Below are 25,716 nucleotides of genomic sequence, written 5' to 3'. Positions count from 1 at the left end.
TGATCAGTGTATTAGACAGAACCTCCTTATTGGATATGGGTCATGGGACTTGATGTACTAAATAAGATACTGCTAAAATAGCGCTGTGAGGGGTGGCAGGATGACTGCTACACTGGGTCACACACTAGTGGCCAAAGCTTTTCTCTGTCTGGTGCCGGAAGAGGCAGAATTCCCTGGACTTGCTCTGGCTTGGGAACAATAGCACAGAACATTGAAGGATAATGATTTTTTTTTCTGTGGGCCAGTGTGGTTGGGTTGTTCTGTTTTATTTATGATTTCCTATTTTAAATAAAATAGTGAGCAAACAAAGCTTTTTCAAATGCATCTCCTTTACATTCTCCTTCCACAGGCTGAACTCTGGGGTAGCAGAATCTGTTGCATAAACTTCTCTGTTGTACAACATTTCTCCATCAGACACTGTTACATGTGATATAAGTGTCGACAGGAAGTTATTGTCTCTCCTTTAATAAATGTTTGCTATAATTATTTAATACAAGGGGAAAAACTACTGTGGTCTGATCCAGAGTTAGTGCCAGGCATTTTACATAGGAATACCTTTTCTTAATCAGTTCATCTCACCAACTTTTTTCATCTGTAAATAAACTACAGTTCTGTATTTAAAGAGCAGCCTAGGAATTAACATTCATGACTTTAACTTGAAAATGCATGTGATATTTTTATATGTTACTGGTTTCTTCCCACTTTTGCTATGATTTGGTAAGTATTGAACAGAACAATTACTAAAAGTTTACTTTTGGAGTTGTTGGAGAAGCTGAAGCCAGGTCCGTGTCTGTGGCAGAAACCTGGCCTATAATATGTAGTAAGTGCATTCCATCACCTACTGAGGGGGCCAGAGTTATACAGTTAAATGCACTAGCTCTATATTAAAATAATGACTATCAGTATGCTGCATGCTATAAGGCAGTTAAATCTTGCATTTTTAGACTCCCAGTAGTCAGGAAAAATGTTCTCATTCACAAACAGTACAACTGTTGTGTCTGTATACTCTCTGTGAGATAATCTTCCTCTGAAGTACCAGACAGGATGAGAATTCAAGAATTTTATTAGCTGTCTGCTCTTGCAGAGTGAGGTTTCCTCTGTAGGCATCACTAGGATGAAATACTACAACTATTCGTAAATTTGCAATTAAAGCAGCTGGGCTATTTGTTTCCAAAAGCTAAACTACAAGCATAGTGCTGTTTGGGAGAAGAGCAAAGTATTTCACATCAATGGGATAATTATTATATACTTACTTTTAAGATACATAGGAAAAACATACATACATACATAAATCGATTTCATTTTGTCTGAGAGTATTTCTCAAAAATATATTTGCAGTATAGTTGGTTCTTAGAATGAAATCTTTACTTGCAGATGCTGTTTTTGACTTGCCTAATAGCTTGCCTGGCTTTAGTACCAGTCTACTTAGGATTGTGCTGCTGATCATGTGAGACACAGAATTGGTCTGAAGAATTTTCTTCTTGGACTTACTATTTTTTTTTTTTCTTTTGAGAGCCAGGATTTGTGGCACCAAAATATCTCGGTTGAGTGGGGGGATAGTGTCCGTGTCATAAAATTTGTCCAAATGATCTTCTAACCATATGCTGGCTGAGCTCAGAGTCATGTAGTTCCCCAGACCAGAAGCAAACAGGTGTTTTCAGTCCAGTGGGGCTGTTGATGCCAGCTTGTCCCTATAAGCATGTGCAGTGGCACATCACAAGAGGGAACTAATACTAGGCTTTCCAACTGTGAGCCCAGCAGCACTATCAGCATAGCATCTTGCCCCAGCTTTTTATCCAAGCCCATGGTCTCTGCTGGGATCCTTGTGCTGGGCTGTGAAGAGAGATCATCTCATTTGGAGCCATGTCTGCTCTAAGTGATGCTGCTTTGTATGTGTAGGTATGACCTCACTCTTTCTCAAATGGAAGTCCCATCTCCAGCAGCTGGAACTATAAGTAGAGCAGGAGATGTTGAGACATGCAGCAAAATAAACAGCTGGCAGCCTTGTGCCTAATTGTTGTGTGAAACACCAGGCTTCAAAGACTAGACAAATCTTTAAAGGGACCTTTTAAATATCTGATTGCTCTCTTTTGTTTGTTCTCTGGACTTGAGAGCCCTACACTGTGTGTGGGTTTTTTTGTTCCACCTTAACCACATGGGGAAGCTTGGAGAACAGCTGTTGGGATCACCAATTTCCAGCAGCTAAATGAGGGCAGTTTGTGAAACAGTAAGGTAGATGGCAAGCTTGGAGAGTTACTCCAGAGTAAGAGGTCAAATGAGTAATCTTCTTGCTGAATGAATGCGTATTCTTTATTAAGGAGCTAAGAGCAGATGTTTCTTCAGGATTAGCTACATCGTGGATTGCTACAGCACCTGCTGGACATGCACCTTTTCTGGAAAACATTGGTAGTGTACTGGAGCAACTGAATTTCAAGAGTGCCAGTATGTGAACAGGAATGAGAGCCTGAAGGAGCTGTCAGGGCAGCAGTGGTGTGTGTTGAGAACATATTTATGACGTAGAACTCTGTCGACTTGCTACATAGCCCCTGCCCTCTCTCCCCAGTTTCTAGGGGAAGAGATGGCAGAGGGAAGGAGCATGAATGAAGTCTTTAAAGCCATCCCAAACACAGCAGCTTCTCTTGTTTCTGAATGTCTGAAAGCACCACATGCCGCACATCTGCAAGCTCCTTGGAAGATGGTGGGCTGGACTGGGCTCTCCTGGGAATTTGTATTGGGCTAGTCCTCCTCTAAAGGCTTTCTTTCAGCTAGTGTTATTTGTCCTGTAGTCCAAATTGGCAGTACTGAACAGTTCAAGATTCGACCAATGATCACGATGCATTTGCACAGAGATTATTATGATTTCCACAAGATAATTTTTATCTTTTTTGGCTCATCTAAACTTCTGTCTAGGAAGTATGAGCTATGCTTATGAATAATGAGACTGTTCATTACATGATTACATGCTCTTTTTTCCCCAGACAACGTTCTGCCTAATTTCAGCATGTAGGATCATCCCACAAGAGGATAGAATTATGGCTGCATGAGCAAGGTCAAATCTGCTGTTTCCTAATTTCTGAATGCCTAATTTTTTCCAATCTAAATAACTTTCTTACGCTTGAGAGTTTTTGTCCTTTTTGTTAATGTGATGTATTTAAAAACTTTACTGTAGATCCCTCCATAAAAAAGATGCAAAATTCAATGTCCCTTCTTTGAAATAAAAAACTCTGTCTCTTGTACCTCTTTAATTTGCTGGATACTGCATGGGAATGTTAAAGATATGAATGGAATTGAGAATCTGCAGCATTAATATGTATCAAATGTACTTGAGTTGTTAAGGAAGTTAATTTGCTGTTTGTTTTCCATGTGGCATCTCTGCATTCACAATCTTTTGACAAATAAAGGAAGTATTCCTTATCCACCTATACAGAGCTATATAAACAAATACTTATTGAACTCTTGTCTTAGATGACAGCGAGATTAGGGAGAGTCATTCAATCAAAATAGATTTTACTTTTCTTTAATCACAATGAACCTGTTCACCCACTAGGGGAAAAAGGAAAAAGCTGTTTTGTTCAAGCTGAAGTGAAGCAAGCATGTCCTGGGACCTCTCCTGCAGGAGACCTTCAGAAGTGTGGGTTGCTGGATTTCTGAAGGAAGCAGTTTTGACATATATGACTAATAAAACTTTCTTAATGCAGATGTATGGAGCTGGTTAAAATTCTCACAGAGGTTAAAACAAAAACAGCTGCCAGAATTCTCAGTTTGTGATCCCAGGGTTTCAGTTCCTGGAGAAATGTGACTTGCACGAGTAGAGATGAGTGATCACATCATGTTCATGCTGATTCTCAGGGTGACATCAATGGTGTTAATCACAAAAGCAATTTGGCTAGTCTAATTCACAAGAGCTAAATGTAGCTACTGTTAAATCACACTTCCCCTTTCTCTTTGAAAGCTCCTGGGGTAATGTCTGGTTAGGTGTTTCCCCTACTTCTATTTCAACTTACTCCCACTTTGCCTTTCTCTTGTTTTTTCTGCATGGCTCTGTGGCCTCCTTAGGATTGCGTAGCAAGAACCTAAATAAGCATCATTTGAGCTTTAGACTGTATAAGATTTTTAATTTATAGGCTGAAATAAGAAAATAACTTTTCTACACAAAGGAAACAAGGTTCTGTTTCCTGATGTGTACTAGATTCAGAATAAAAAGCTCCAGTATGACATAGAAGGAGAAGAAAAACAACATAGAAACCCTTTTTTGTTTTCTCCCCTTCCCCAATTTGTTAGGCATTTTCAGGTGGGATGTTTACTCCAGTTGAATATTGCAAATGGCAAGGGCTCAATACCACATCTTTGTTTGGAGTATTTCTGATCTAAAGTATTTCTCCACTGTGCTGTCTCTGTGGCTGTGCCCACAGTCCACTGCCTTACCCTCTCAGTTTTGCCAACATGACTATTTTTGCATCTGTATTCTGACCTGTATCAGAAAAGCCATCCTCCTTTAAAAAAAAAAAAAAATGCAGGAAAAGTAAAATCATGTCATTGTTGATTGAAATGCCAAATCAGTGTCCTGGCCCAGCTCCCAGTAGTGGCCCATGTGCAGTGTATGGCTGTGGCATGGGCAGAGGAGGGAGCAGAAGCTGGGCATGAATACCTAAAATGTGCGTTGCAGCCAACAGCAGCGTCTCCTCAAAGTGTCGCCTGTTGCATTTGCTTTGAATGCAAACTGTGAACCTGTCCACATGTCTAAGCAGCTGCTGGGGAGCTGTGTGGAAGAATCTTTAGTTAGAAGAACATGCCAGAATCTGGCACATAAACTCTGATGTTTCAGTTCACATCTGTCTTTTGTACACAAGCTTACAACTTCATGATAAGATTCCTCAGAATGTGAGCAAATACAACAAATGGCTCTGAACCATGTGGTATTGACTTCAGCTCAGCTAAACAGGATGCAAGTTAGTAGAGGCTTTGGTGCTATAGGCTTAAATTAAATTATCTTCCTCCTCCCTCCACAAAATTGGGCCCACTATGTTGTGGCATGTATTTTGAAAGATGCTGCTTAAACCGATGCTAAAAGTCATGGTTTTCCTGCACAAGTGGAGTACAGGTTTTTTTTCTTCTTTTAGTTTCGGGTGTATGTACAAATAACAAACACAAATCTCACACGTGCTATACTTTAACATACGGTTTCCAAACTGTTTTTTCGCTTTGTGTTTTTTAAGCTGGACTTTATCTCCTTATTAGCAAGCTGCAGCCAAGGTGTGGTGACTGACAATAGATGGTTGATCTAAACATTAACAAATTAGCTTGGGCAGGATGTGTGCTGGGCAAGGGCAGCAGCTTGAACCTTTGCTCAACTGTAGCACATGACCCCTCTTCCCAACATGTATGATTCTGAGCAGAACCCGTGGAAACAGTTGCCTGCTTGTGCCTCCACTAGAGGAGGGGGTGAAAGAAATCATAAACAGAGGGTACTTTGCAAAAGCCTTGGGGAGCACTGGCATGTGTAACACCTGTGCAAAACACAGAGGAAAGCTGAAGGGCTTGGAAGTCAAGTGTAGCGCTTCTTAAGCACTTTGATAGTCTTGCCTCAGAAAATGCTCAGTGATCAGGGAGCAGCTTCTTTACCTACTGCAGGGGGGTGAGGAGCTGAGTCAGCTTTGCTGAGATTTGAATTGTGATCCTGCATATTTTAAGCTGGGTTGCTAGTCTCCAAACTTAACTCTATATAGAAAACTAGATGCAGAAATTAGCTTCCCATCACATTGCGCTGTCCATACAAGACACGCAAGACAGTATGTCAGTCATTTAGTCCTGTGAATGTTTCTGGTTTTTACACCACTTAAAGCTTGCACTAGAAACTTTTTGGGACAATTCTTTCCTTTCTGCCATATCTCATTTTTGAACTAATTCTGTTTAACTTGGGAAACTGTGCTCCTTCTATGGCCATCTCACCTTGAAAACACACCACAGAACAAATAGAATTGCTGAACTGTAACAAAATGCGCATTGCTCATACTCACATGGCATCTCAGCAGGCACCATGTGCTCTCTGGTCTCAGTTCCAAGAAGTGAAAAAACCCAGAAACAATCAACTCTTGGATCTGTTAACTAATTCCTTCTGATAAGACTGTGAGAGATGAGGCTTTTTTGTCTAGTGAACATTGAGTGAGATAGATGAGGAAAGGACTATATGGAAAAAATTCTACTCAGGGTGGTGGATGGAATAGGCAGAGGTTACCCTCTGCCCCTTGCCCATCCCTGATGGTAGAGAGGGGAGCCACATCATTGCCCTTTGCCTACACTATATCCTATAGGAATGCAAGTGAGAGATAATTGCACAAAAACGGAATCTCCCTGCTGTTATTTGTTGCTTTTAAACACCGCTCAGTTGCACAGAAATTTCCTGTGGAAGTTGGAAGTGGTTTATGCTGCTATAAAAGTTTTTTTTCTTTTTGAGGAAGTTTTGAACATAACGACCGAGGGGGTAGAGTGGATGGAAAGAATAAGTTTCTGGAAAATATCAGTGTATGTTAAGACACTTCTGTTGCTTTCATAAAGCCTGGAAAGAAGCATGAATGAATCACAGTCATCTCTTTAGGATATAGATATACACAACCTATTACATCCATTTTGAAGGCTTCAGTTGTGCTGCCCTCTTATTGTACATATTAACTACTTGTCTTTTTAATCCATTAAATCAACAAATACATTAGTTATCTGCACCGGAAATTACTCACTTTTTGCCACTTTTTCTCTTAGGAAGGCTCCACTGAGTCCTCTGGAGACTTGACTCTATCTCCGCTCAGGTCTCTTTCCACGTTACTCGTCTCACCTTCCTGAGCACCGTATGTCATGGTAACAATCCCTCCAGCTAAGGCGAGTTGGACTCTGCTCCCTGTGGAGCCACAGGAGCTATCAGAAGAGCTTGCTTGCTGCCTGGCTGTCAGCTGCTCCTTCAGTCCTGGTGGTGAGCGAACTTTGGTTGTAGAGCTGCCGACTCCAGTAGGAGGGAGCAGGTCTGGCTTATTGGTGTTGCCACTGGTTAGATCTGGTTGAGTTGTAAAACAGAATTCTGTAGGAATGTGAACATATTTCCATCTTAAAAGCAAACAAACAACCTGGGTCTGTATTCTGGAGGGGCAAATATTTCATGTTCATTTCCTGTGTGGAAGAACTGCAGTGTTTCTTGCCCCGCTGTTATGACTTAAGTTCCCTCAAAATCTTGAGATTAATCTAAGTCTAAAAACAAGAACTCTTAGAGATCTAGCTGTACCCCATTTGGGGGTATTAACACTGTGCTCTCTCCCAAATAAATGATGAGGTTTTTTTATTATGTTAAGAAACTCCCATATCTGCCTCTGGCTGCCCTCTGAGGACAGTTTCCATCACTTTTACTCTCATTTCCTAAATGAGCTGTATCCCCATTTACCTTTTATTCTCTAGGCCTGCAAATGCAGGTATAGCAGGATTATTCATTTCCTCAGTCTCACAAGGCAGATGCAGTGTGCCTCATGCTTTTACTGTTTTCTTAGACTAAGTGCTTAGCACAAGTGATTTGGGTAACATTTTTCATTTTCTTTTTTTTTTTTTTTTTTGCAAAATGTTGTAAAATGTCAACCCCAAGCAAGATGTTAGGGAGCTAATGAGGCTCATAGTTGTATTTTAGTTTTGTTGTGCTGATAGGTGTAACAATTGCTATCATAGGTACAGATTCACCAAATCTCTTCAGTATGTGATTTAAACATGCAAAATTTTAGGCAAATGTTTCAGTATTTTGATAACTTATGGCTATAATAAATAAAATAATTCAAGGACTAGGAAAGCCAGGGAAGAGACTCCCATTGATATTGAATGGATGTTGGAATCAAGTCTCTGCTGTATCAAAGGAAGGTTTATCTGATAAAAGTTGGCTTCTTACTCTGACTTGAGAAGTATTGCAAGGTTACAGATAAATGGAGTGTGTATTCTGAAAGATGTGTATTTTTCTGTTTTAACGTCAGTAATTTTTCTTTTCTTCATATCAATAATTAAATTGCTTTTGGCTGACTTATCTACCTGAGGAGGTTGATCACAGTGTAGACCCTTTCTTTTTGCATACCCAGGCACATTATCTGGAAAGTCTGAGAATGCGTTGACTACATTTTATGTTATAATAGGTTACAAGACATGAAATAAAGCCTTGGAAATGGCTCTACAAAAGATGTAAGTTCAATTTTATTATTTGGTATCAAGTGATTCTTAAGGGTCATACTATTGCCACATCTATGTGTCCCCGCTGTAAATACTTAACTGATAGTAACAATTCAGCCTGTAAGTGACTCTAGTATAAAGTCTGGTATAAGAAGAATTTTTTCTTATAATGAATTTGTTGTGTGTTATTGTCAGTAATACTCTGCTTTACAAATTCCTATTTCTGTTTAGTTAAAATAAGAGTATATTTTTATGTTACTTTAAAAAATTATTTAGCATGTAACCTTGATAGTGGCTTTACAAAGTCTCTCATGATAGCTTTTTCTAGGAATTTTTGTTTCTTTTATGGTATTCTCCACTTGATATTGTATTTTTCCAGCTACCAAAACCAGTGTATTACTAGGTTTCATTCTCATAAGCTTGTCCTCTTCCATTCTGGTTGCCATGTGTTGGTCCAGGTACAACACAAATGAAGTGTTTTGCTACAAGCAAATGTGGTGCAGTTTCCAAATGTGTTAATGGGTTTTGTTGATCAAAATATCATCTTTATAACAGCCCATGCAGAATGTTTGACAACATGAATTAATGCTTGGAAGAAAGTTTCTAAAGTAGCAAAGGAAGTCAGGAACACAGTTCAGTTTGGAAAATGGAGAACAAAACTTTGTTGACAAAGCTAATATTCATCTCTATTAAGTATATTAAATTGTAAAACAAACAAACAAAAAACCATGGTTGTCTTCCAATAGAATTTGCACTCCTGAGGCTCTGAGCTCCCTGCTCTGATCTTGGTTATCTTTGTCAAGAATCTAGTGGTTTCAAGCAAGGCCTGTGTTCTTATAGAAGTGTATATATGAGCAGGTGCCCATGTGTATAAGTAAATGCACTGTAACTTTACAGATTACATAATACAGAGGAATTAGCCTGGAATAAAACTACTTTGAAAAGGAATCATGGGGAGAAATAAAATTATTAGGCAAACTCACAACATAACATCAAACATCAATGCAGCCCTTTGAAGTTCTTTCAGCTGTTTTTTTGATAACTTTGTTTTGTTTCTCACAGAGACCTAATCTTGGAAGGCTAGAACTCCTGTGCAGAGCAGCTGCAATTAGTTAAATACTGGAACCATTGCGGATTCAGTTGCATCCTCCAACATGACCAATTCTCAGTAAGTACCTTGTGAGCATAGCTATAACTTATTTTAAATAGAAGGAAACAGGTTGTGACCTTTAGGAGAATGATGTGACATCAAGAGGGTTTTTTCAGCATTACTGGAAGGAAAAGTTGGTATTTTGAAGAGTAAGTAGTAGGATTTAGTGAGTTGTCTACAGAGTGTGAATTAGCAGAACAATCATGAATGCTGTAAGCATATCTGATGTGTTACTAACAGCCAGTGGCTGTTAGATCCATTTGCCTTTTCTCTTTCTTTTCTTTTTTCTTTCCTCCCACCAAACCTGTCCCAAAGCTCTTTGTGAACACTAGTCTGTTGGTTTGTCTGGTTTTCTTTTCAGCCAAGTCAGATAATGTCTGTCATTTAGTCTGTCTAAGAATACAGAAGGTAAATAATTTTGGGAGAGGGAAGGCTGCACTAACCTATTTCCTTTTTCCTTTATAATACTGGAAATTGGATCGTTGTATGCCCTTTCATGCAAAACTGAGCCAGCTTGGACTTGTCAATGTCCACAGGATGCAACTAAAGGTGAAAATCAAAGAAAGACATTTCTTGCTAAAGTTAGCTCCTCCCTCTGGGCTTCTGCTTTCAGATTGTTTACAGAGGAATACAGTTCTGTTGAGATGAAAGAATCTCATTACTTTCCTTTATTAGTTAGACAAAGAATAAAATAATCCTTTAGGTTGTTCAGATAGTATTTCCTTTTACCTCTGCTTTCTGCCATAGCATGACACGGTTGCATTTCCCTGCCAAATACTTGAGATATAACAACATTTTCCAGTTTATAAGTTCCTTTCTTGTGTAACACTGGCAGCAGTTAGCTTCTTTTAATTTAGAAATAATGTTTTCTGTCTGAAAGAATTAGTCTAACAGTCAGGCTTTTACCAACAGAATCTTTCGCTACCACATAGATATTTAGTTCCTTCACCCACATCATTGGACTTACAAGTTATCTGAGTTAAGAACCCTTCCAAGTTATTCTTTTTCTAGAAAAATAGTCAACTGTTATTCAGGTTGCTTGAATAGCTGGAAGATTTTAATAAGCTTCTTTAAAACAAAATCACCAATGCAGCTTTTACAGTCAAATACCAGAGGATGGTTGGGTGCTAAGCACTTCTTCACTATATCCCTGAGGAAAAAGTATATCTTCACACCCACTGCTGAAAACCTCTGACAAGTAGCCTGAGATTTCTTCAGAAGTTAACAAGCTCCCCTGGATAAAAGCTAAAGAAGTTTATGTGTGCAGTTACTCTGAACAAAATGGAGCAAGCAGCTTTAACTGGGTACTGTGAAGGATCAGTCCCTGCTGGGGGTTGGCACGCAAGCTCTCTTTTACAATGAATTAATCCTTCACATGCACTGGATAATATGCTAACCGACAAAGTTTGGGTTTCTAGATAAGTATCTTCTTGTAAATGTGGAAGACATATACATAGACAACCTCTGCTTTTACCTGCATGGAGTTCCCATTAATGTTAGTGGGGTGGTAGAAGAATACGTGTTCAGATTTAGAAGCTGTACAAAATATAGGTAAGGTAATCTTTATAGAAGAGTCCATAATTCTTCTGAATCCTTTTTCTCCTTTCAATATTATGTTGAAATAACTTGTAACAGAATAATCCTTTCTAGTTGAATGAAACAAAGTCACCACCCATCAAGACTATTTGAATATTGGCTCACAGTTGAGGAGAGGTCAAGCTGCATCCATTAATTAACAGTTGATCTGTCTATAATGATTAATAAGCTTAGCTGTTGATTGCTCACTGATCTAATTTACAAAGCAGTGAGGTTTTAGTTGTCATAGTTACATGCCATCTTTGGTTTTGCACCAATGTATTGCTTTGGGGTTCACATATTGTTTCCATAATTGTTTGTTTGTTTATAACACATCCCATTATATTTAGTACTTTTGAAACAGACTCAATAGAGTGAAATGCTGTTCTTCCTTGTCTGTGAGGTTTCTGTTGATTACAGTGGGATTTACAAAAGACAAGTTTGGCGAGATTTGGTCTGTCCCCCGAATGAGGACACCTCCCTCAATGACCTTGCAAAGGCCTTTGAAGTTGCTGCCTTTTTAGGACTCTGTGAAATTCTTGTCTGTAGCTTATTTTCACTTGGTTGCTTTTTAACTTATTTATATTTGTTTATGTGTCATGTGTGTGTAGAGAGAGAGAGGGGTTTTCATTTTGCTTATTATGTTTTCAGGCCTACAATAGAGGGCGGTGTTTCAGAAGTTGAGATAATTTCACAACAAGTGGAAGAAGAGACCAAAAGCATTGCTCCTGTACAGCTTGTTAATTTTGCTTATCGAGATCTACCTTTAGCTGCCCTTGATCTGTCTGTGGCTGGGTCCCAGCTTTTGTCAAATTTGGATGAGGAGTACCAAAGAGAAGGGTAAGTACAAAAGGCAGCATTTTGTTTTATAGTTTTAGGTTATAGGAATTTCATGGCCTGTAAAAAAGAAAACCCCAAGTTCAAAAAGTGCAGCCAGTTGTCCTCAGACTCTTGGTTAAAACCATTGTCACAAGATGGAAGTGACTTTTTCTAGTATAACTAATCTGTGCTGGTTTGGGGCTCTTGACACTCAGGGACAACTGGACCAAGCATCTGGCCTGTCAGACCAGCAGAATAGCCCTGCTGAAACCTCTTTGTGAAAGGTGTTTCAGGATAACAGAGGAATGGCTACTGTGATTCTTGTACGTAGTTGTATATATCCTGACAGAGATAATGACTTGTGCTGCTGATTCCTAGACAGGTAGTGTACTTTTCACAGAATAATTTCAATGGAGTAGTTTGCTTATGTGAGAACATTGGCTTTGGTAATGTATATATGCGTATTACTACTGTTTTCATAGAACAACTGTTCCAGTTTTATTGGAATAGAATATCTTAATCTGTTTATAACGTTTGCCCAAACATAAGCCAGAATCAGATTACATAGCAGTGTTGTCCTACAGGACATTAGAAGTCATCCTTATGCCTGGTAGGCTTGAAGTGGCGGTAGGTGGACAGCAGTAGTAAATTTTTTATGAAAGATTTGGGTCAACTGGAGAGAATCTGAAGGGAAGGCAATGAGAATGGTCAGAGGCTCACAAAACCTGCCATGGAGTACTGATTGAAAAAACTGTTTGTGTTTCACGTGAGGAAGAGACTTTCAGAGGAGCTTATAAGAGACTTCGGTAAGGAAGAGAACAGCCTGTTATCCGTCTCCATGATGTTAGGACAGGAAGTAAAAAGCTTGAATTGCAGCAAAGAAGAGAATAATGATAGGATAGTGAATTTCTGGTGTGTATGGGGAGGAGGAGAACAGAGTAGCAATCACTAGATGTCTTTAAGAAGATGCATTTGTCAGGAATGGCAACACTATAGTTTAACATCCCTTGGAACAGAGATTAGTTGAGTGTTTGTGCCTAGACCCTCTGATTCTGTGATTACTGTTGCACTGAACACATCTGTACTCCACTGTCAGTAAGATCCATCTAGAAGCACTTCACAGTAAGTCATATAGACCTCTCATTGATGAAGACATTAAAAAGCATTATACAAGCCTTCATTTATTAAGAGCTGAACGTGTATTAACCTGTGCTCAGGAATCAGCAGAGAAACCTGCTTGATCTCTGCTCAGCAGGTATTCTGTATGGTAGTCAGGAAGCAGTATGTGGGGAAGGCTCTTGGCTTTAATTTCTTTCCAAATTGGACTTTATGAGACATCTCCAGAAAGTTGTTACTCCAAACAAGGGGAAATATGTTTCAAGTAGGTTATATAAGTATGGTACAACTGTAACATAAAACACCCTGCATAGCGAAAGAGGCACTTGAAAATTAATTTGAGTGTGCAGGTGTAACCCTCAGGCTATTTTGATGCCAAGTAAATACTGGTTTAGTTGAAATACATGTTTTTTAGATTTTTGTGATCTGAAACAATTCTTCACTGTGTCAAAGTGCACAGACCTCTCATTGTAACCATTTGAGCAGCTTTGCAGTTTTAAACGTGGAAATAGACTTGTCATTATTTTCCTCAGCAGAGATCTGTTGCTTCACAGACTTCTTTTGTGGCTTTATCAGTCTGAATACAAATAAGCAGATGCCATCCAGACCTCCCAGCTGTAGAGAGGATTCTCTGAAGAAAATTCAGAGCTTTAGTTTGTACGTCTCAGTGCATTCTGTCTGAGGATGTTCAGCTGAGTCCCAGGACTACATCTGACTTGTGAGAACGGCAGCTTCTGCCTTTCAGAAGCAATGATCTCAACCAATGCTCGCTGATATTTAGGAGCAGAGGTGAGCTCAAGAAACCCAGCAGCGAGAGTGAAATGGGGTCCCCATAACACCTCATGCCTTGTTTTGGAATATGTCTGGTTTTATGAATGTGGTGTAATTTCTTTTTCATGGCCTTGATAGAATGTGACTGTTTTCCACCTGAGCAAGGAGATAGGATGGGTCAGATCAGTTTGGTACAGAAACTGCTAGTTATATCTCCCTCACATATGAAGAGATTGATGTGGGAAGGGCAGCACAGGAGGTGGCAGAAAATGTCAAAGTCCTGTAGTTTCTGCCAGCATCCATATTCGTAACTGTGAAGCTCTGTTACCCCAGTGCTTCCATATAGGTTGCAGGTGGAGATACCAGAAGACGCTGGTAATACCAGAGCATACTAGAAGGAGATGTGAGACTCATTTTCCTCTCTATGGCAGTCAGTCTCCCTTTGCCACAGACTCCAAGTGCTACCATTTGTATACTTTTCCCTGAGAATTTCAAGGAAGGTGCCAACCTGTATGACCTGCATATATTCTGTATGGCTTTGTTGTACCAGATCTGTAGCTGATCTAGGCGAGTTGTAGTCGTTCTTAGTGCAAGGCTCTGCAGCAGGAAGGTCTGGCACAGCCCTTTGCTTGGAAAACACTGGGTTGTTAAAAGCTGCATCTGTCCATGACCTTGTGGTTTTGAATGCAATTGTCCACAGTTCCTAGTTCCTGATGTGGGTTGTCACACTTCATCACTAGTAAGTCTCCATCTCTATGCACAGAGCAACAAGAAAGACATCAGACTAGAGATGAATGGTTTAATGGCCTGGCTGTGTGCACCCCCAGGCTTTCCTCTTACTTCCTTCATTAAGGCCAGAAGGTGTTCAGCGTCCGAGCACAAGCACAAATTGAACCTGTTTGCTAACTAGGGGAGCTTTTTGTTTTGTCTGAGATAATGTTTCTCTCAATAAACCTGATATTAATAGGCAACCAGCACTAGGTGGGTCATAGCTCAGCCCTGTTTTTGTGCCTGGAAGCTCTCAGATGGCAACAGACTAGCTATCTCTCCCATGAGAAATGAAAAAAAAAATAAAAGGAAAAGCAAAGAGAAAGGAAAATGATGGTCTGTCTTTTGTTAGACAAACCATATGTGAACTGACATTCACATGGCTTTAAAGATACTGGAAAAGAAATATTATTTTATGGTGTTTGATAGGTCTTTGCTCTATCCTATAAAATGCTCAGGGTAATCAGTTCCTATCCGTCAGTGTTGAAGGAATTTTGTGGACAGTTTGAGCGGTTTTTGTCAGAAATTCAGTTTACAATGCTGATTGCTGTGCTAAGCAACAAAGAAAGGACTGCAGATTAGACGGTGCATTAAGCCTGTCCCCGAAGTACACCTGTGAGTAGTGAAAGGGTAATCAGGCAAGAAAAACCTTTCTGCTCTCCCAGAAACCTTCAAGCAAAGCACAAAATGTGTTGTCTTCTAATGCTGGTTGAGCAAAACTTCCCTCTGTAGACTTCTCAAACAGGGAAAGTACAAAGATTGACATGATGGAAATTGGTTAAGTTGGATGGAATCTGCATTGCAAATATTCTCACTCATAAATCACGTGAGTGATGATGACATGAGTGTGATGTTCATTGCTTATTAGTGCTGCTGATCTGCCTTGCAGTTCGCTTGTTAGAATCACCCTTAGATATCGCTGCTGTGCACTGTGCTTAAACATTGCAGAAATGATTGAGACATAGGCTGGAGACATGTATATGAGAAATAAATTTAATCAAAAAATGTACCTTGGATGCAAAGGAGATCATGTGGTGTACACTTCTAACATATCTGTAACAGGTTAGGTAATACTTGTGTACAAAAAGCAGCTGCAAAGTTGCTGATTTTCTTCATGTCTGTGAATTTATTGGAGAGGCTGTGTCTGCATTGAACTAGGTTTGCATGAAAAGAATATGTAAACATTTCTTTAAGGAGACTAATCACCCAGAAAGCTAAGGAGATTTTAAAATGTTAATATTAGCTTTAAGAGTCACTCTTAACTTCTTTTTTTCTAATCAAGTATTCTGTTTTCCAAAAATGACTTTCTCTCTTCTGTTTTTGCATCAGTGACCAATAAAAATGAGGTGGAATAGTTGGAAAATTAACAATATGCAGGAAGTGGTACATGTGTGTTAAAGACAAGCAGGAGTAGGGAAAAGCTCCCCTTCCTCTGTCTTCCTTAAGTTCCAGTTAAAACGTATTGTTTGTAATGAGTTATAAAAGAATTTACAGACAGTTGCACAACAGGTTGGATTGTTTTTTCTTTTTTTGGATATGTGGTTAGGTAAAGATCTGTGTTTAATGGGGGTGGGAACACAGGGAGAGAGATACACCAACTTTAAATTATTTGTTGTGTTTGTTTTAGATTGCAGCTCTTGAATTTTCATATGTTAAATATGGAACATGAAGGTGCTTTCAAATACTGTGTTTTACATCGAGAGCTGTAAAGGTTGGGAGTTCATGCGGTTAATGTGACTCACTTGACATTAGCTGTAAATAGTCATGCCGTTGTAATTTAATCATTTATGATCATCTGTTCGTAGCCTTAGATTTGTTTGGTCACAGCTAGGCAGTGCATTAAACAGTAGGAATATCTGAAAAATTAAAGCTGTAGGAAGGGATAGAGAGAAATTAAAAGGAAGGAAAACCAAAACTGAACAGAGAACAGAGATGTACAGAGCGATGAGCTTTTCATTTTAAATTGGTTGCAAGCCTTCACTGATGAATGTATTCACCCATCCTGGGAGAAAAGGATGTCTGTTCCTTCAGTCTGTCTTCTGAAATTGCATCAAGTGGATGCCATTATTTCTGATTTTTTTATTCATCTTTCACTTTTTATTTTGATCTCTTTGAGATATTTTACTTGTGTTTTCTACAAAGCTTAAAGGTGCTTTAACTAAAAGAACTCAATTGGATGACGTTCTCATATTTCTCTTGTTTTCTGCTTTTCTTGTCTTTATCTGGCAGCATAATTAAGGAACCCTCCCTTTTCTGAAAAGTTCTGTGCACCTCATGGAGATCCTGGAGCACATCATGTTGATACATGGTGAATAATGAGGTCCAAGCTCCAGATGAAGTGCAAAGGTTTTGGAGGACGGGACTATTTCCTGTAGGGAACAAACTCCTTGTATTTACAAAAGTTACTTTATTTTTAGCTGCCAACCACAGTCTGAATCAAGAAAGATGGTGTAAAATCTTAATAGCAAAATACAGTGAATGAGACTGTGGAGCTGATTTGTTCTTTGTGCAGTACTGTATCACTGCTACTCGCAGTGCTCTGGTCCAAAACTAAGAACTGCACTGCAGCAGAAAATGAGCATTCAGCACGACAGAACCTGTGGGGTGAATACATGAAATTTTGGGCTATGTTACAGGGATGTTCAGTGCTTTAGAAACTTCTTTTTCTGTACAGATCCTTTTAAGTATTTATCTTTGTAAATATTGTTTTCTGGAATAGCTCATTACTGTGTTTATCCTAGTACCTAAATACTCTGAGCGTGTCCCTCTAATGTTTTTTATCAGTAGCACCAATTGGCAGAGGGAGTGCTAGTATAAGTAAAAAGAAAAAAAATAAATCTTTTTAGCTCAGTGGTTTTTCAGACTTCTTTGGCTTGTAGATATTTCTCTATTTTTTTCCAACAGAACTTGCTTTTCCTGGGCACTTTTTGTGGGTAGAACTGTAGTAGATGTAGCCCACAGTCCACTGTTTGCAAAGCTCTTTATTGGAGAGTGGAAGTGACATGGGTCTAATTTATCTGGCTTAAGGCTGGAATGAATTGTTGAAGTTGGAGAAGATAAGGCTTGGTGCAAAAATTGAAAGATGGATAAGCAATAAGACAAAGGAGAAATTTGGAAAAAAGCTATATTAGTCTGGAAGGAGTGTCCCTGAAAAGGTCAGCTAAATACTGAGCAGCAGTCTAAATGCAAATCAGATGTTAGGATTCATTAGGAAAGGAGCAGAGGATAAAAGAGAAGGCATTGTTGTGCCTGTCTATATATCCAAGCTTTTCCCATGTCTTGAATGTGAGTGTAGTTCTGCTCTCTCTCAAAAAGGATATGGCAGATATAATGGAACTGGAAAATATTCAAAGGAAAGCAGTGATTAAAGAAGTGATACAACTTCCATTGGAGGTTCCTTTGTAAGGTATGGTCCTTCTGCCTGAGAAGAGGAGGCTGATGGGAGCTTTGAGATTACAAAACCCGGGACACAGAGGTTAAAAAAAGGTTTGGCACCCCCACACAGCTCCCAATACAGGTGCTAGGGTACATTAAGAGATTAAGATCAAGTTCAAAACAAACAAAAAGAGGTTGTTGCTCTTTGCACAGAGGACAGTAGATGCACAGAACTACTTCCTAAAGGATGTGTGGCTGCTGATAGCTTATCTAGCCTTAGAGGGAGGTGGGACAAGTTTGTGGAAGACAAATTCACTGAGGGTTACTAAGTAGAATCTGAGAAACCACATCTCTCAGGAAGTCACCAAGTTGAAAATAGTCGAATGCTGTGAGAGTTTTAAGGCGAAGTATTGTATGTTTGCTGTGTTTTTACTCATCTTGAGACATCTGCTTACAGCCACTATTGGAGACAAGATACTAAGCCTTTGTTCTAATCTGGTATGGCTGTTCTTATGTTTCTTAAGGGTTGCTTCGGAGCATGATATTAATATTTTGCTGAAGACCTTAGCATAAAAAGGAAAAGCCCAATAAGCAATTTTCTAATGTGAGGAGTAATATACCCGGTAATCACAGGATGTCTGTGAGCAAGCAGTGTGATATACACTTATAAAGAGGGCACAAATGATCCAGAAAGCATAAGGTACTTCAAGTAGAGCCCAGAAGCATTCATGCAATTAAATAAATATCCAAAATATTATGTACCGCTCCAGTTGTCTAAATTCACATGCAGAAGGGACTACTCAGTTATAGAAACTGAGTGTCTGTTTTACATAAAGCATGGGCATTAATTCAGTTAAAGGAGGGGATGCCATTGCTGTGTATAAATGCATCATGGACAAAATGCCAGCAAGGGAAAAGAACTAATCAAGCTAAAGAACAATATTGGCACAAGAGCAAATATTTATAAACTGGCCATGTGTGAGTTTAGGCAGAAAACTGAGGGAATCTTTCTTGCCATTTGAGCACCAGAGATTTGCAGCAGTCTTCCAAGTGTAATGGGCTTAGAAATAGTGAAACTTTTAGGGGAAAAAAGGATGGGGATTCTCTCAATATTTAAACTCCTGTAGTTAAATTAAGCTTGTAGGAGAAGTCCAGGCAAGGGGTGCGGAACTCGTCTGCTCCTTGGAGCTGCTCAAGGCCTCCAGCTGCTCCCTGTCGCCTGCTGCGAGGCTCTGCTGTCTGGTTTGTCTCAGCCAGATTTTGTGCTGTTACTTGGCCTTTCAGTGTTCCTGGCACTTCCTGACCATGGCCTTCCTGCTTCTTCAGATAGTGATTTGGATCTCATCCATCCTTCTGTTTGCTGATCATAGCCATCTTGTGAGATGCAAACACTTGCTTATTAGCCAAAAAAAAAAAAGGCAGGATAAGGTATGATGCAGGTTTTGGGGTGTTTGTTTGCAAGACCAGAAAATAGAAACAGTGACAGCTGTTAACAGCTTGAAAAAAATTGTTTGTAGTGGTTCCTTACCAAATAAATGTTAAACCTTTCCCAGTTTTGCCTTATGTTCTTTTTTCCAAGCTGTTTATTAGCAAAACTAGCAGTGATGATGACAGATTGTTTTTCCACAAAGCCATGTGTGAAAGTATCTTTAAAAATAATTACCCCTGGTAAAATTCCACTAAATATATTTTAATGCCTCATAACAAAACTTTACATCCCTGTATCACTATCAGCCAAGAAATTCCCATGCTAGTACGTTTATTTACATCATCCAGGCATTGTAAAAAAGGTAAATAGTATTCCTGTTGTAGCAACAGAGTAACTGAGGTACCTAATGAGTCTGTTTGAAGTCTCGCAGTAAAGTTGTACTCGGTTATACTTTACTTTGTAGAATCATAGAACAGTTTGGGTTGGAAAGGACCTTCAAAGCTCATCTAGTTCAACCTCTGCCATGAGCAGAGACATCTTCACCAGCTCAGGTTGATCAGAGCCCCGTCCAGCCTGGCCTGGGATGTCTCCAGGGATGGTTCATCCACCACCTCTCTGGGCAACCTGGGCCAGGCTCTCACCACCCTCAGTGTAATTTGTATCTATATTGTGCATGGCATCCACAGAGAACATGGTCAGGACACCAAAAGAAGTCATACTGTTCTCTGAACAAAATAGGACACTTTTTGTCTGGAGTGAGGGGAAAAGTGTTTTACTTGTATATGGTTAGTATGTAATCTCTTCATAAGTTTACAAGCTGTATAAATTAACTTCTATTGTTTTGAAAGGTCTTTATAGCTGAGTTTCTAATCTGAGCTTTAAACTTAGTATAGCTTTGCAGTATTGCAGGGGAAATGTCCAGGACTTGGAAGGTAAATTGAAACCCACAGTAATTCTGGTAGGGATTTGTTTTTCTCATCTGTTGAATGCATGAGCCCTTACACATCAGCAAGGAGAGATACTACTCTACTAAAACATGTTACAGGGTTGAAGAAGATGAGGGATTTGTGTCTTAGGAGTCAGTATGGTTAGCATGTCAACAGTTTTATCTAAAATGTATTTCTAGTTGGATTATAGTTCCTTTTATTATTTATCTTTTACAAGAGGTAAGAAGTGAAAAACAAAACAGTAACAAAAAAGACCAAAATAATAACAACAGCAAAAATAACCCCAGCAAACCAAAAAGCAGCAACCAAAGGCAAGACCAGGACTCTACAGTAGTGCAGAAGTAGCAGGGAATGAGTGATGTAGCTGAACAGCACCCAGGAAAGCAAACATCCAGTGCTCCTGTTAGAGCACAGCATGATCGTTAAGGTCGGTGGATTCGGAGGACTTGGAGGAGCTCTAGGAAGAGGTCTGCTAGACAGTGAGGCCAAGAGGCCAGGCACTGTCCTTTCACAGGACACCTGTTGAACAAATCAATTAAGATGTGAAGCTGGAGGTGGTTTTTTAGTGCTTAAATTTCACACACTTTTGTGTCTTTGAAATGAATTTATATATTTTATGAGTGATATCTAGGTGTGAATCTGGTGATCTGCACTTGACCTGTTAAGTTGATTGCTTTTCCAATCATAAGCTGTTAGTTTCATTCACAAGCTTTTTGGAATCAGTGCAATATTAGTATTGCACAGATAGAATAACTCCACGTTCTTTAGCATTCTGTAAGTAATGATTAGCTTGAGTAATGATTATTGTGGCTGTATGTAATGTGTGCCGAGTATCACAGTTGATTTATTCTTAGTGGTACATTAGGTAGATTTAAAAATGTTGACTACGTAGAGCTTTTAAAGAAATGTTCTTAGGCCCTCTACTGATCATTCTGGGAATACAAAAGAGTGAACACTGCCCTGCAGTATTAAAATGCTGGCAAAACGGGTCTTCTTGGAAAAGGGAAGATAAATGTAGAGAGATTAGAACTAAGAACTGTCTTATTTAAAGAGGACTATTCCCTAGCATTACTTTTAGAAAACTCTAAGAAAACAAAACAACTATGACCACCACCACCACCAAAACCCACAACAAAAAAACACAGTAAAAACAAGTTATCCAGTTTTGAGATAATGTAAAATAAAATCCATTAAAAGATCAAGTTTTCAAAAAGGCCCTATCTCAATGCCTTTTTTCCCTTATGTTTTAAAAATACCGATTTAAAATCCAGTGCATCCTGTACTCAGACTAGAACCATAACAAAGTTAAACCAAGGGCAAGTTCCTGATATTAATGCTTATCCAATCTTCTTTGAAGTTTTAAGAGTCAATTGAGGAGGTCTTTTACAGCCAGGTAATCAGGAAATCTGAGTACAAGTATTTAGTTGATATGCTTAATTTTGAGAAGATGCTTGAAAGTGTCAAGTCTCAGAGCATTGCTTAGCACTCTGTCATTTTTAAATGTGGGTATGTCAAGGAATGTTTTGCTATATTTTTCCAAGTATTGATTATAACATGCGTTATTGAGCCTTCAGCCATTTATTTGGAATTGATCAGTATCATCATATCTTTTTGTATACCATTGATTTTTGTCTATTGATATTTTGGTTCAGACAGTGCAATTACTGCACCACACTTCTGTATGCTTGCAGCTTCTTAAAACCTAGTTAATAAGTCATGTCAGCTCTTTATTAGCTAATGTTTATTTACAGTGGTTTGAAAGTATGAAGTGTCAGGCAAGCATCAGAACTGTCAGAGGTGGGCCGGTGCAAGAACATTACAAAACACTATGATGAGAAATGATACAGTACTCTATCGAAGTGAAATTATGGGGGGATTGTAGGAGAAAAAAAGTATCAGGATGGGCTTTATGCTTCTGAAATCTATGCTACTGATATTCTTATTACAAATATTTTCAAAAGATATTTTTTTTTAACAACCCACTTGACAATGTGTATCTGCATTAGCAGGGTACTAGTACAACATTTACTGCTTCGTCAACTTCCCTCCAGACTTCTGGTCCTTGTAATCTACTCACAGCACAGCTCCCTTCATCTTGCCTGAACCTTCTTTTTCATTGATGAAAAGGTGACCTCATCTAAACTAGGTTTGGGAGCAGTCCCTGGTGTATGGTCTCCCAAAATCTGTGCTACCCCAGACTCTGGGAAAGTCCATGTTGGCCTGGTCCACACACAGATTGGTGGGAGTCAGACAGACAAGCTAGACAGCCTGGGCCAGTTGCTTGACGCTTTGCTAGTGTAGATGTAGCTGTGCAGTCACTGAGCTTATTCATTGGTGTTTTCCAGATTCCTACTGCTTTTTTCCATTATGTCATGGACTGCTTGTTGCAAACCAAATTGGCAGCTCTTGTCTGATTTGTCTCATAATAGAAGAGGGATAAAGGTGCATGACCGTGAAATTCAATAGCAGATAAATTCTTAAAAAAAACATTAGTTTCTGACCTAATAACAGAGTCCTGATATGCCTCAGTACTCACAGATAAGTGAATACAGCATGTTTGCCAAAATAAAAACACATGAAAAATAGTAAGACAGGAAGAAATTAGGAAAGTATGTATGATAACTAGGTTTGCCTTTGTTATTGCATTGGAAGGCACTTGAACACCAGTGTGCTCCAGAGCGGTGGAGACACACACAAGATGCCTACGGGGAAGTTTTTTGTGAAGTGTTTTTCTTGGTAAAGAAACCAATAAAAGTGAGTTTTGCAAAGGCTTTGTACTTTATTGCTGAGTGTGTCCATAACAGCAGAACTTGTCATTTTGAGTTCACTGCTCTTTAGCTCTCTTCCATTTTCACTTCTTCTTCTTTTCTTTTCTTGTTTTTCCTCTTAATTTTATTTCCTTAGATCTAACTGGCTAAAACCGTGCTGTGGGAGACGAGCAGCTGTGTGGCAGGTATTTTTGCTCAGTGCAAGTCTCAACAGTTTCCTGGTAGCCTGTGTAGTATTGGTGGTGATTCTTCTGACTCTGGAACTCCTAATAGATATAAAGCTTCTCCAGTGTGAGTAGGAGGAATTTTTTGTTTTGTTTTGTTTTTTAATTTTTATGAAATAAAGGCTTAACTTGCTGGGAGGTTTTTGAAAGGGGGAGGATGGTGGGGCTTTTTTTTTTTCCCAATCATTTAAATGATTACTAGGCTAGCTAAGAAATGTGTTATTGTGGAACCCTGGTATAGTGAAGTCAGTCTCTTCCTTATTTTGCTGACCAAATTCAGTATAGGACAAATTTTCAAAGGACAAAAGCTGAGCGTACATGCAGAGATCCACACATATTGCCACTAGTGCTTGAAAAGGTTTGTCCTTTACAGATACATTCTGTAAACACAGAAAAAAGATCTTTTGTTCATCATTAATCTTTGATACTTTTCACACGCACGTGAATAGATAGAAGTTATGAAATTCCTAGAGTATTTGATGCTGTCTCTATTATTCTACTGAAGTGGGTAGGAATTGGAATTATGATTTTCTATCTTGTAATGATGGTAGATATTTTCATTCTACTTTGCTAATACACTGGGATTCAAACAAGAGGTTAAATGGAGTTTTGTTTTATCTGAATTCACTCTACCCAGGTTCCACAGTGGAAATTTTAATGCTGTCATTTTGCTTCTTAATGAATCCTTTTTTTCCTTCCCCTATTGATCTTTTCCTCCATTCCTTTTTTTTAAAAAAAAATTCATTTTATTGCTTTTATGCTACAAAGCTGATATGAACACAAGTGCCCCCTGCATTCTCCCCTGTGCTAACTGTTGAAAAGCAGCCTCTAGCATCTCTGTAGCATCTTAGATATGTTGAAATGGCAGTGATGGGGTTCAGACAATCCCATGAATGCAAGAATACATAGCATGAAAGAGTCATGGTCTGGTATCCTCTATGGCAACTTTAAACTGAGTAAACAAACTTTTTATTCTGTTGAAGTCCTTTTATTTTTGTGATTAATCAATTTGTATTAGTGGAGTTAGTTTTCGCTGTAAAAATGTAGGTGTATTGCAACTGTATTAAGATTACTTTAGGGAACTTTATTGCTAATTGCTGTCTTTCCACTCTGTTGCTCACCTTTTACACCCCTGTCTGTCTGTGCTTCGCACATTGTTCTGAACGTGGCCGCTCGGTTACAGTTGTTATTTTCTGCAGTCTCTGGTGATTTACCATTTTGGATAAGGAAGCCCAGAATTCGGACAAGTCTGATGCCTTCAAAAAGAGTCAGGAATGCTAATTATAAGACCTTAAAAATTGAATTAGGAAGAAGCTTTCAACATTATTTATTGAGGTGCCGCATCTTTCTGTTTATGTACAGAAATGTCACTTTCTTTAGAGCCAAAGAGTTTAAAAACTGTTTCTTTTGATTTCTCTCAGAATTTTAACGCAGTTTTGGAGACTCTCCTCTGGAAGCACCTGCTTTCTTTACATTTATTTTCTGAAGAATCTTCTAAAGACAGCTTTATTTTCGGGATCATTCCTCCTCTTTGTGTCTAGTGCATGTGATACTCTTGAAAGCTCTGCAGCTATCACCTTGTGTGTCACCTATAGGTGTGTGGTTGAACTGGGTGATTTCACTGTTCAGAAGCCACCCCTGCCTGGATGGATTTTCTCAACAGCCGAGAAGGGACCCATTCTGCTCTGTGTCGCTACTTTGCATTTTCACTAATGCATAAACCCATCAGGCTTCTTGACTTTGTGAAGTTGAATACCTTCTATTTTGTTTTAAATCAGACAAGGGCTATCTTGGTGGAGCTGATATTAGTATTGCAGCTGTATCATATGAGGAATGTGTGTCACTTACCTTAAGGTTTTAAAAAGCCATTAGGCTATAATTATATTTTTCAAAAATGTAATTACAGTTTTCAATGATTCCTTATTCAGTATGAAATCAACCAGTACATTAGGATATGTTGCAGCACATCACTGCCAATTTTGTTCATAATAATAACTGCTAATCCACATTATAGACTATAATTACTTAGGAAGCCTTTTTTTTTTTTTTTTCCCGTCCCATGCATAAAACTGTCAGTGTCAGTAATGGAGGCCACATTTGCAAATATGTAGGTCACATACGGGAAAAGGACAGACCTTTTAGAGTATTTTAGCACAAAGCGTATTCATGCCAGAATTAGAAACGCCAGAAAGCAGGGGACATATGATAGGTCTCCTATTATAGGCCTCTGCCCTATAATCAGCTTTTTAGTCCTATATTCAAAGCTCTTCACATGCATTAACAAAATAACATCTCAATACCTTGTGATGTTTTGCAAACGCAGAAATAGATGTGTGTTAAGTCACTTGCATGCCATTTCAAAAAAAGAGGGTCATGACAAGTTCCAACCCCCACTCCTCAGAAATACAGACCATGCAGTCTCTTCCGTGTCTTTGGTAGCTTTGGTGGAAAGCAACCCAGGAAATCTTGTTAGTATTGCCCTCCTGCAAACAGCTACAGCAGTTGTGTCTGCAAAAGGCTTCAGGCTTTCCTGAGAGCTGTGAAGCTGCACTCCTGTCCATGTGGCTGCTGGAGCAGGGCCCTGCCG

At 39.0% G+C, this 25,716-nt stretch overlaps 2 protein-coding genes across 7 annotated transcripts in view; one reads left to right on the top strand and one right to left on the bottom strand.

Moving 5' to 3' along the window:
- The window catches only part of NRG4 (neuregulin 4), a 50,460-nt gene extending 43,593 nt beyond the window's left edge, over nucleotides 1-6,867 (bottom strand). The window contains exon 1 of the mRNA XM_065076264.1: nucleotides 6,735-6,867. The gene's annotated coding sequence lies outside the window, so the exon portion shown is untranslated. The remainder of the gene's footprint in view (nucleotides 1-6,734) is intronic.
- The window catches only part of TMEM266 (transmembrane protein 266), an 85,888-nt gene that overhangs the window by 15,365 nt on the left and 44,807 nt on the right, over nucleotides 1-25,716 (top strand). For 2 of the 6 annotated variants that reach the window (XM_065076224.1, XM_005515459.3), the window contains exons 1-5: nucleotides 6,763-6,964; nucleotides 8,100-8,199; nucleotides 9,250-9,355; nucleotides 11,564-11,752; nucleotides 23,042-23,196. In XM_065076224.1, coding sequence (XP_064932296.1) covers nucleotides 9,342-9,355; nucleotides 11,564-11,752; nucleotides 23,042-23,196 — 358 coding nt within the window. In that variant the 5' untranslated portion in view covers nucleotides 6,763-6,964; nucleotides 8,100-8,199; nucleotides 9,250-9,341. Of the gene's footprint in view, nucleotides 1-6,762; nucleotides 6,965-8,099; nucleotides 8,200-9,249; nucleotides 9,356-11,563; nucleotides 11,753-23,041; nucleotides 23,197-25,716 lie in introns of those variants that run through there. The other 4 variants (XM_065076222.1, XM_065076223.1, XM_065076225.1 and 1 more) reach the window with 4 other exon arrangements.

This window comes from Columba livia, chromosome 11, assembly GCF_036013475.1.
Source record: "Columba livia isolate bColLiv1 breed racing homer chromosome 11, bColLiv1.pat.W.v2, whole genome shotgun sequence".
Taxonomy (NCBI): Eukaryota; Metazoa; Chordata; class Aves; order Columbiformes; family Columbidae; genus Columba; species Columba livia.
This window is presented reverse-complemented; position numbering and strand designations above follow the sequence as displayed.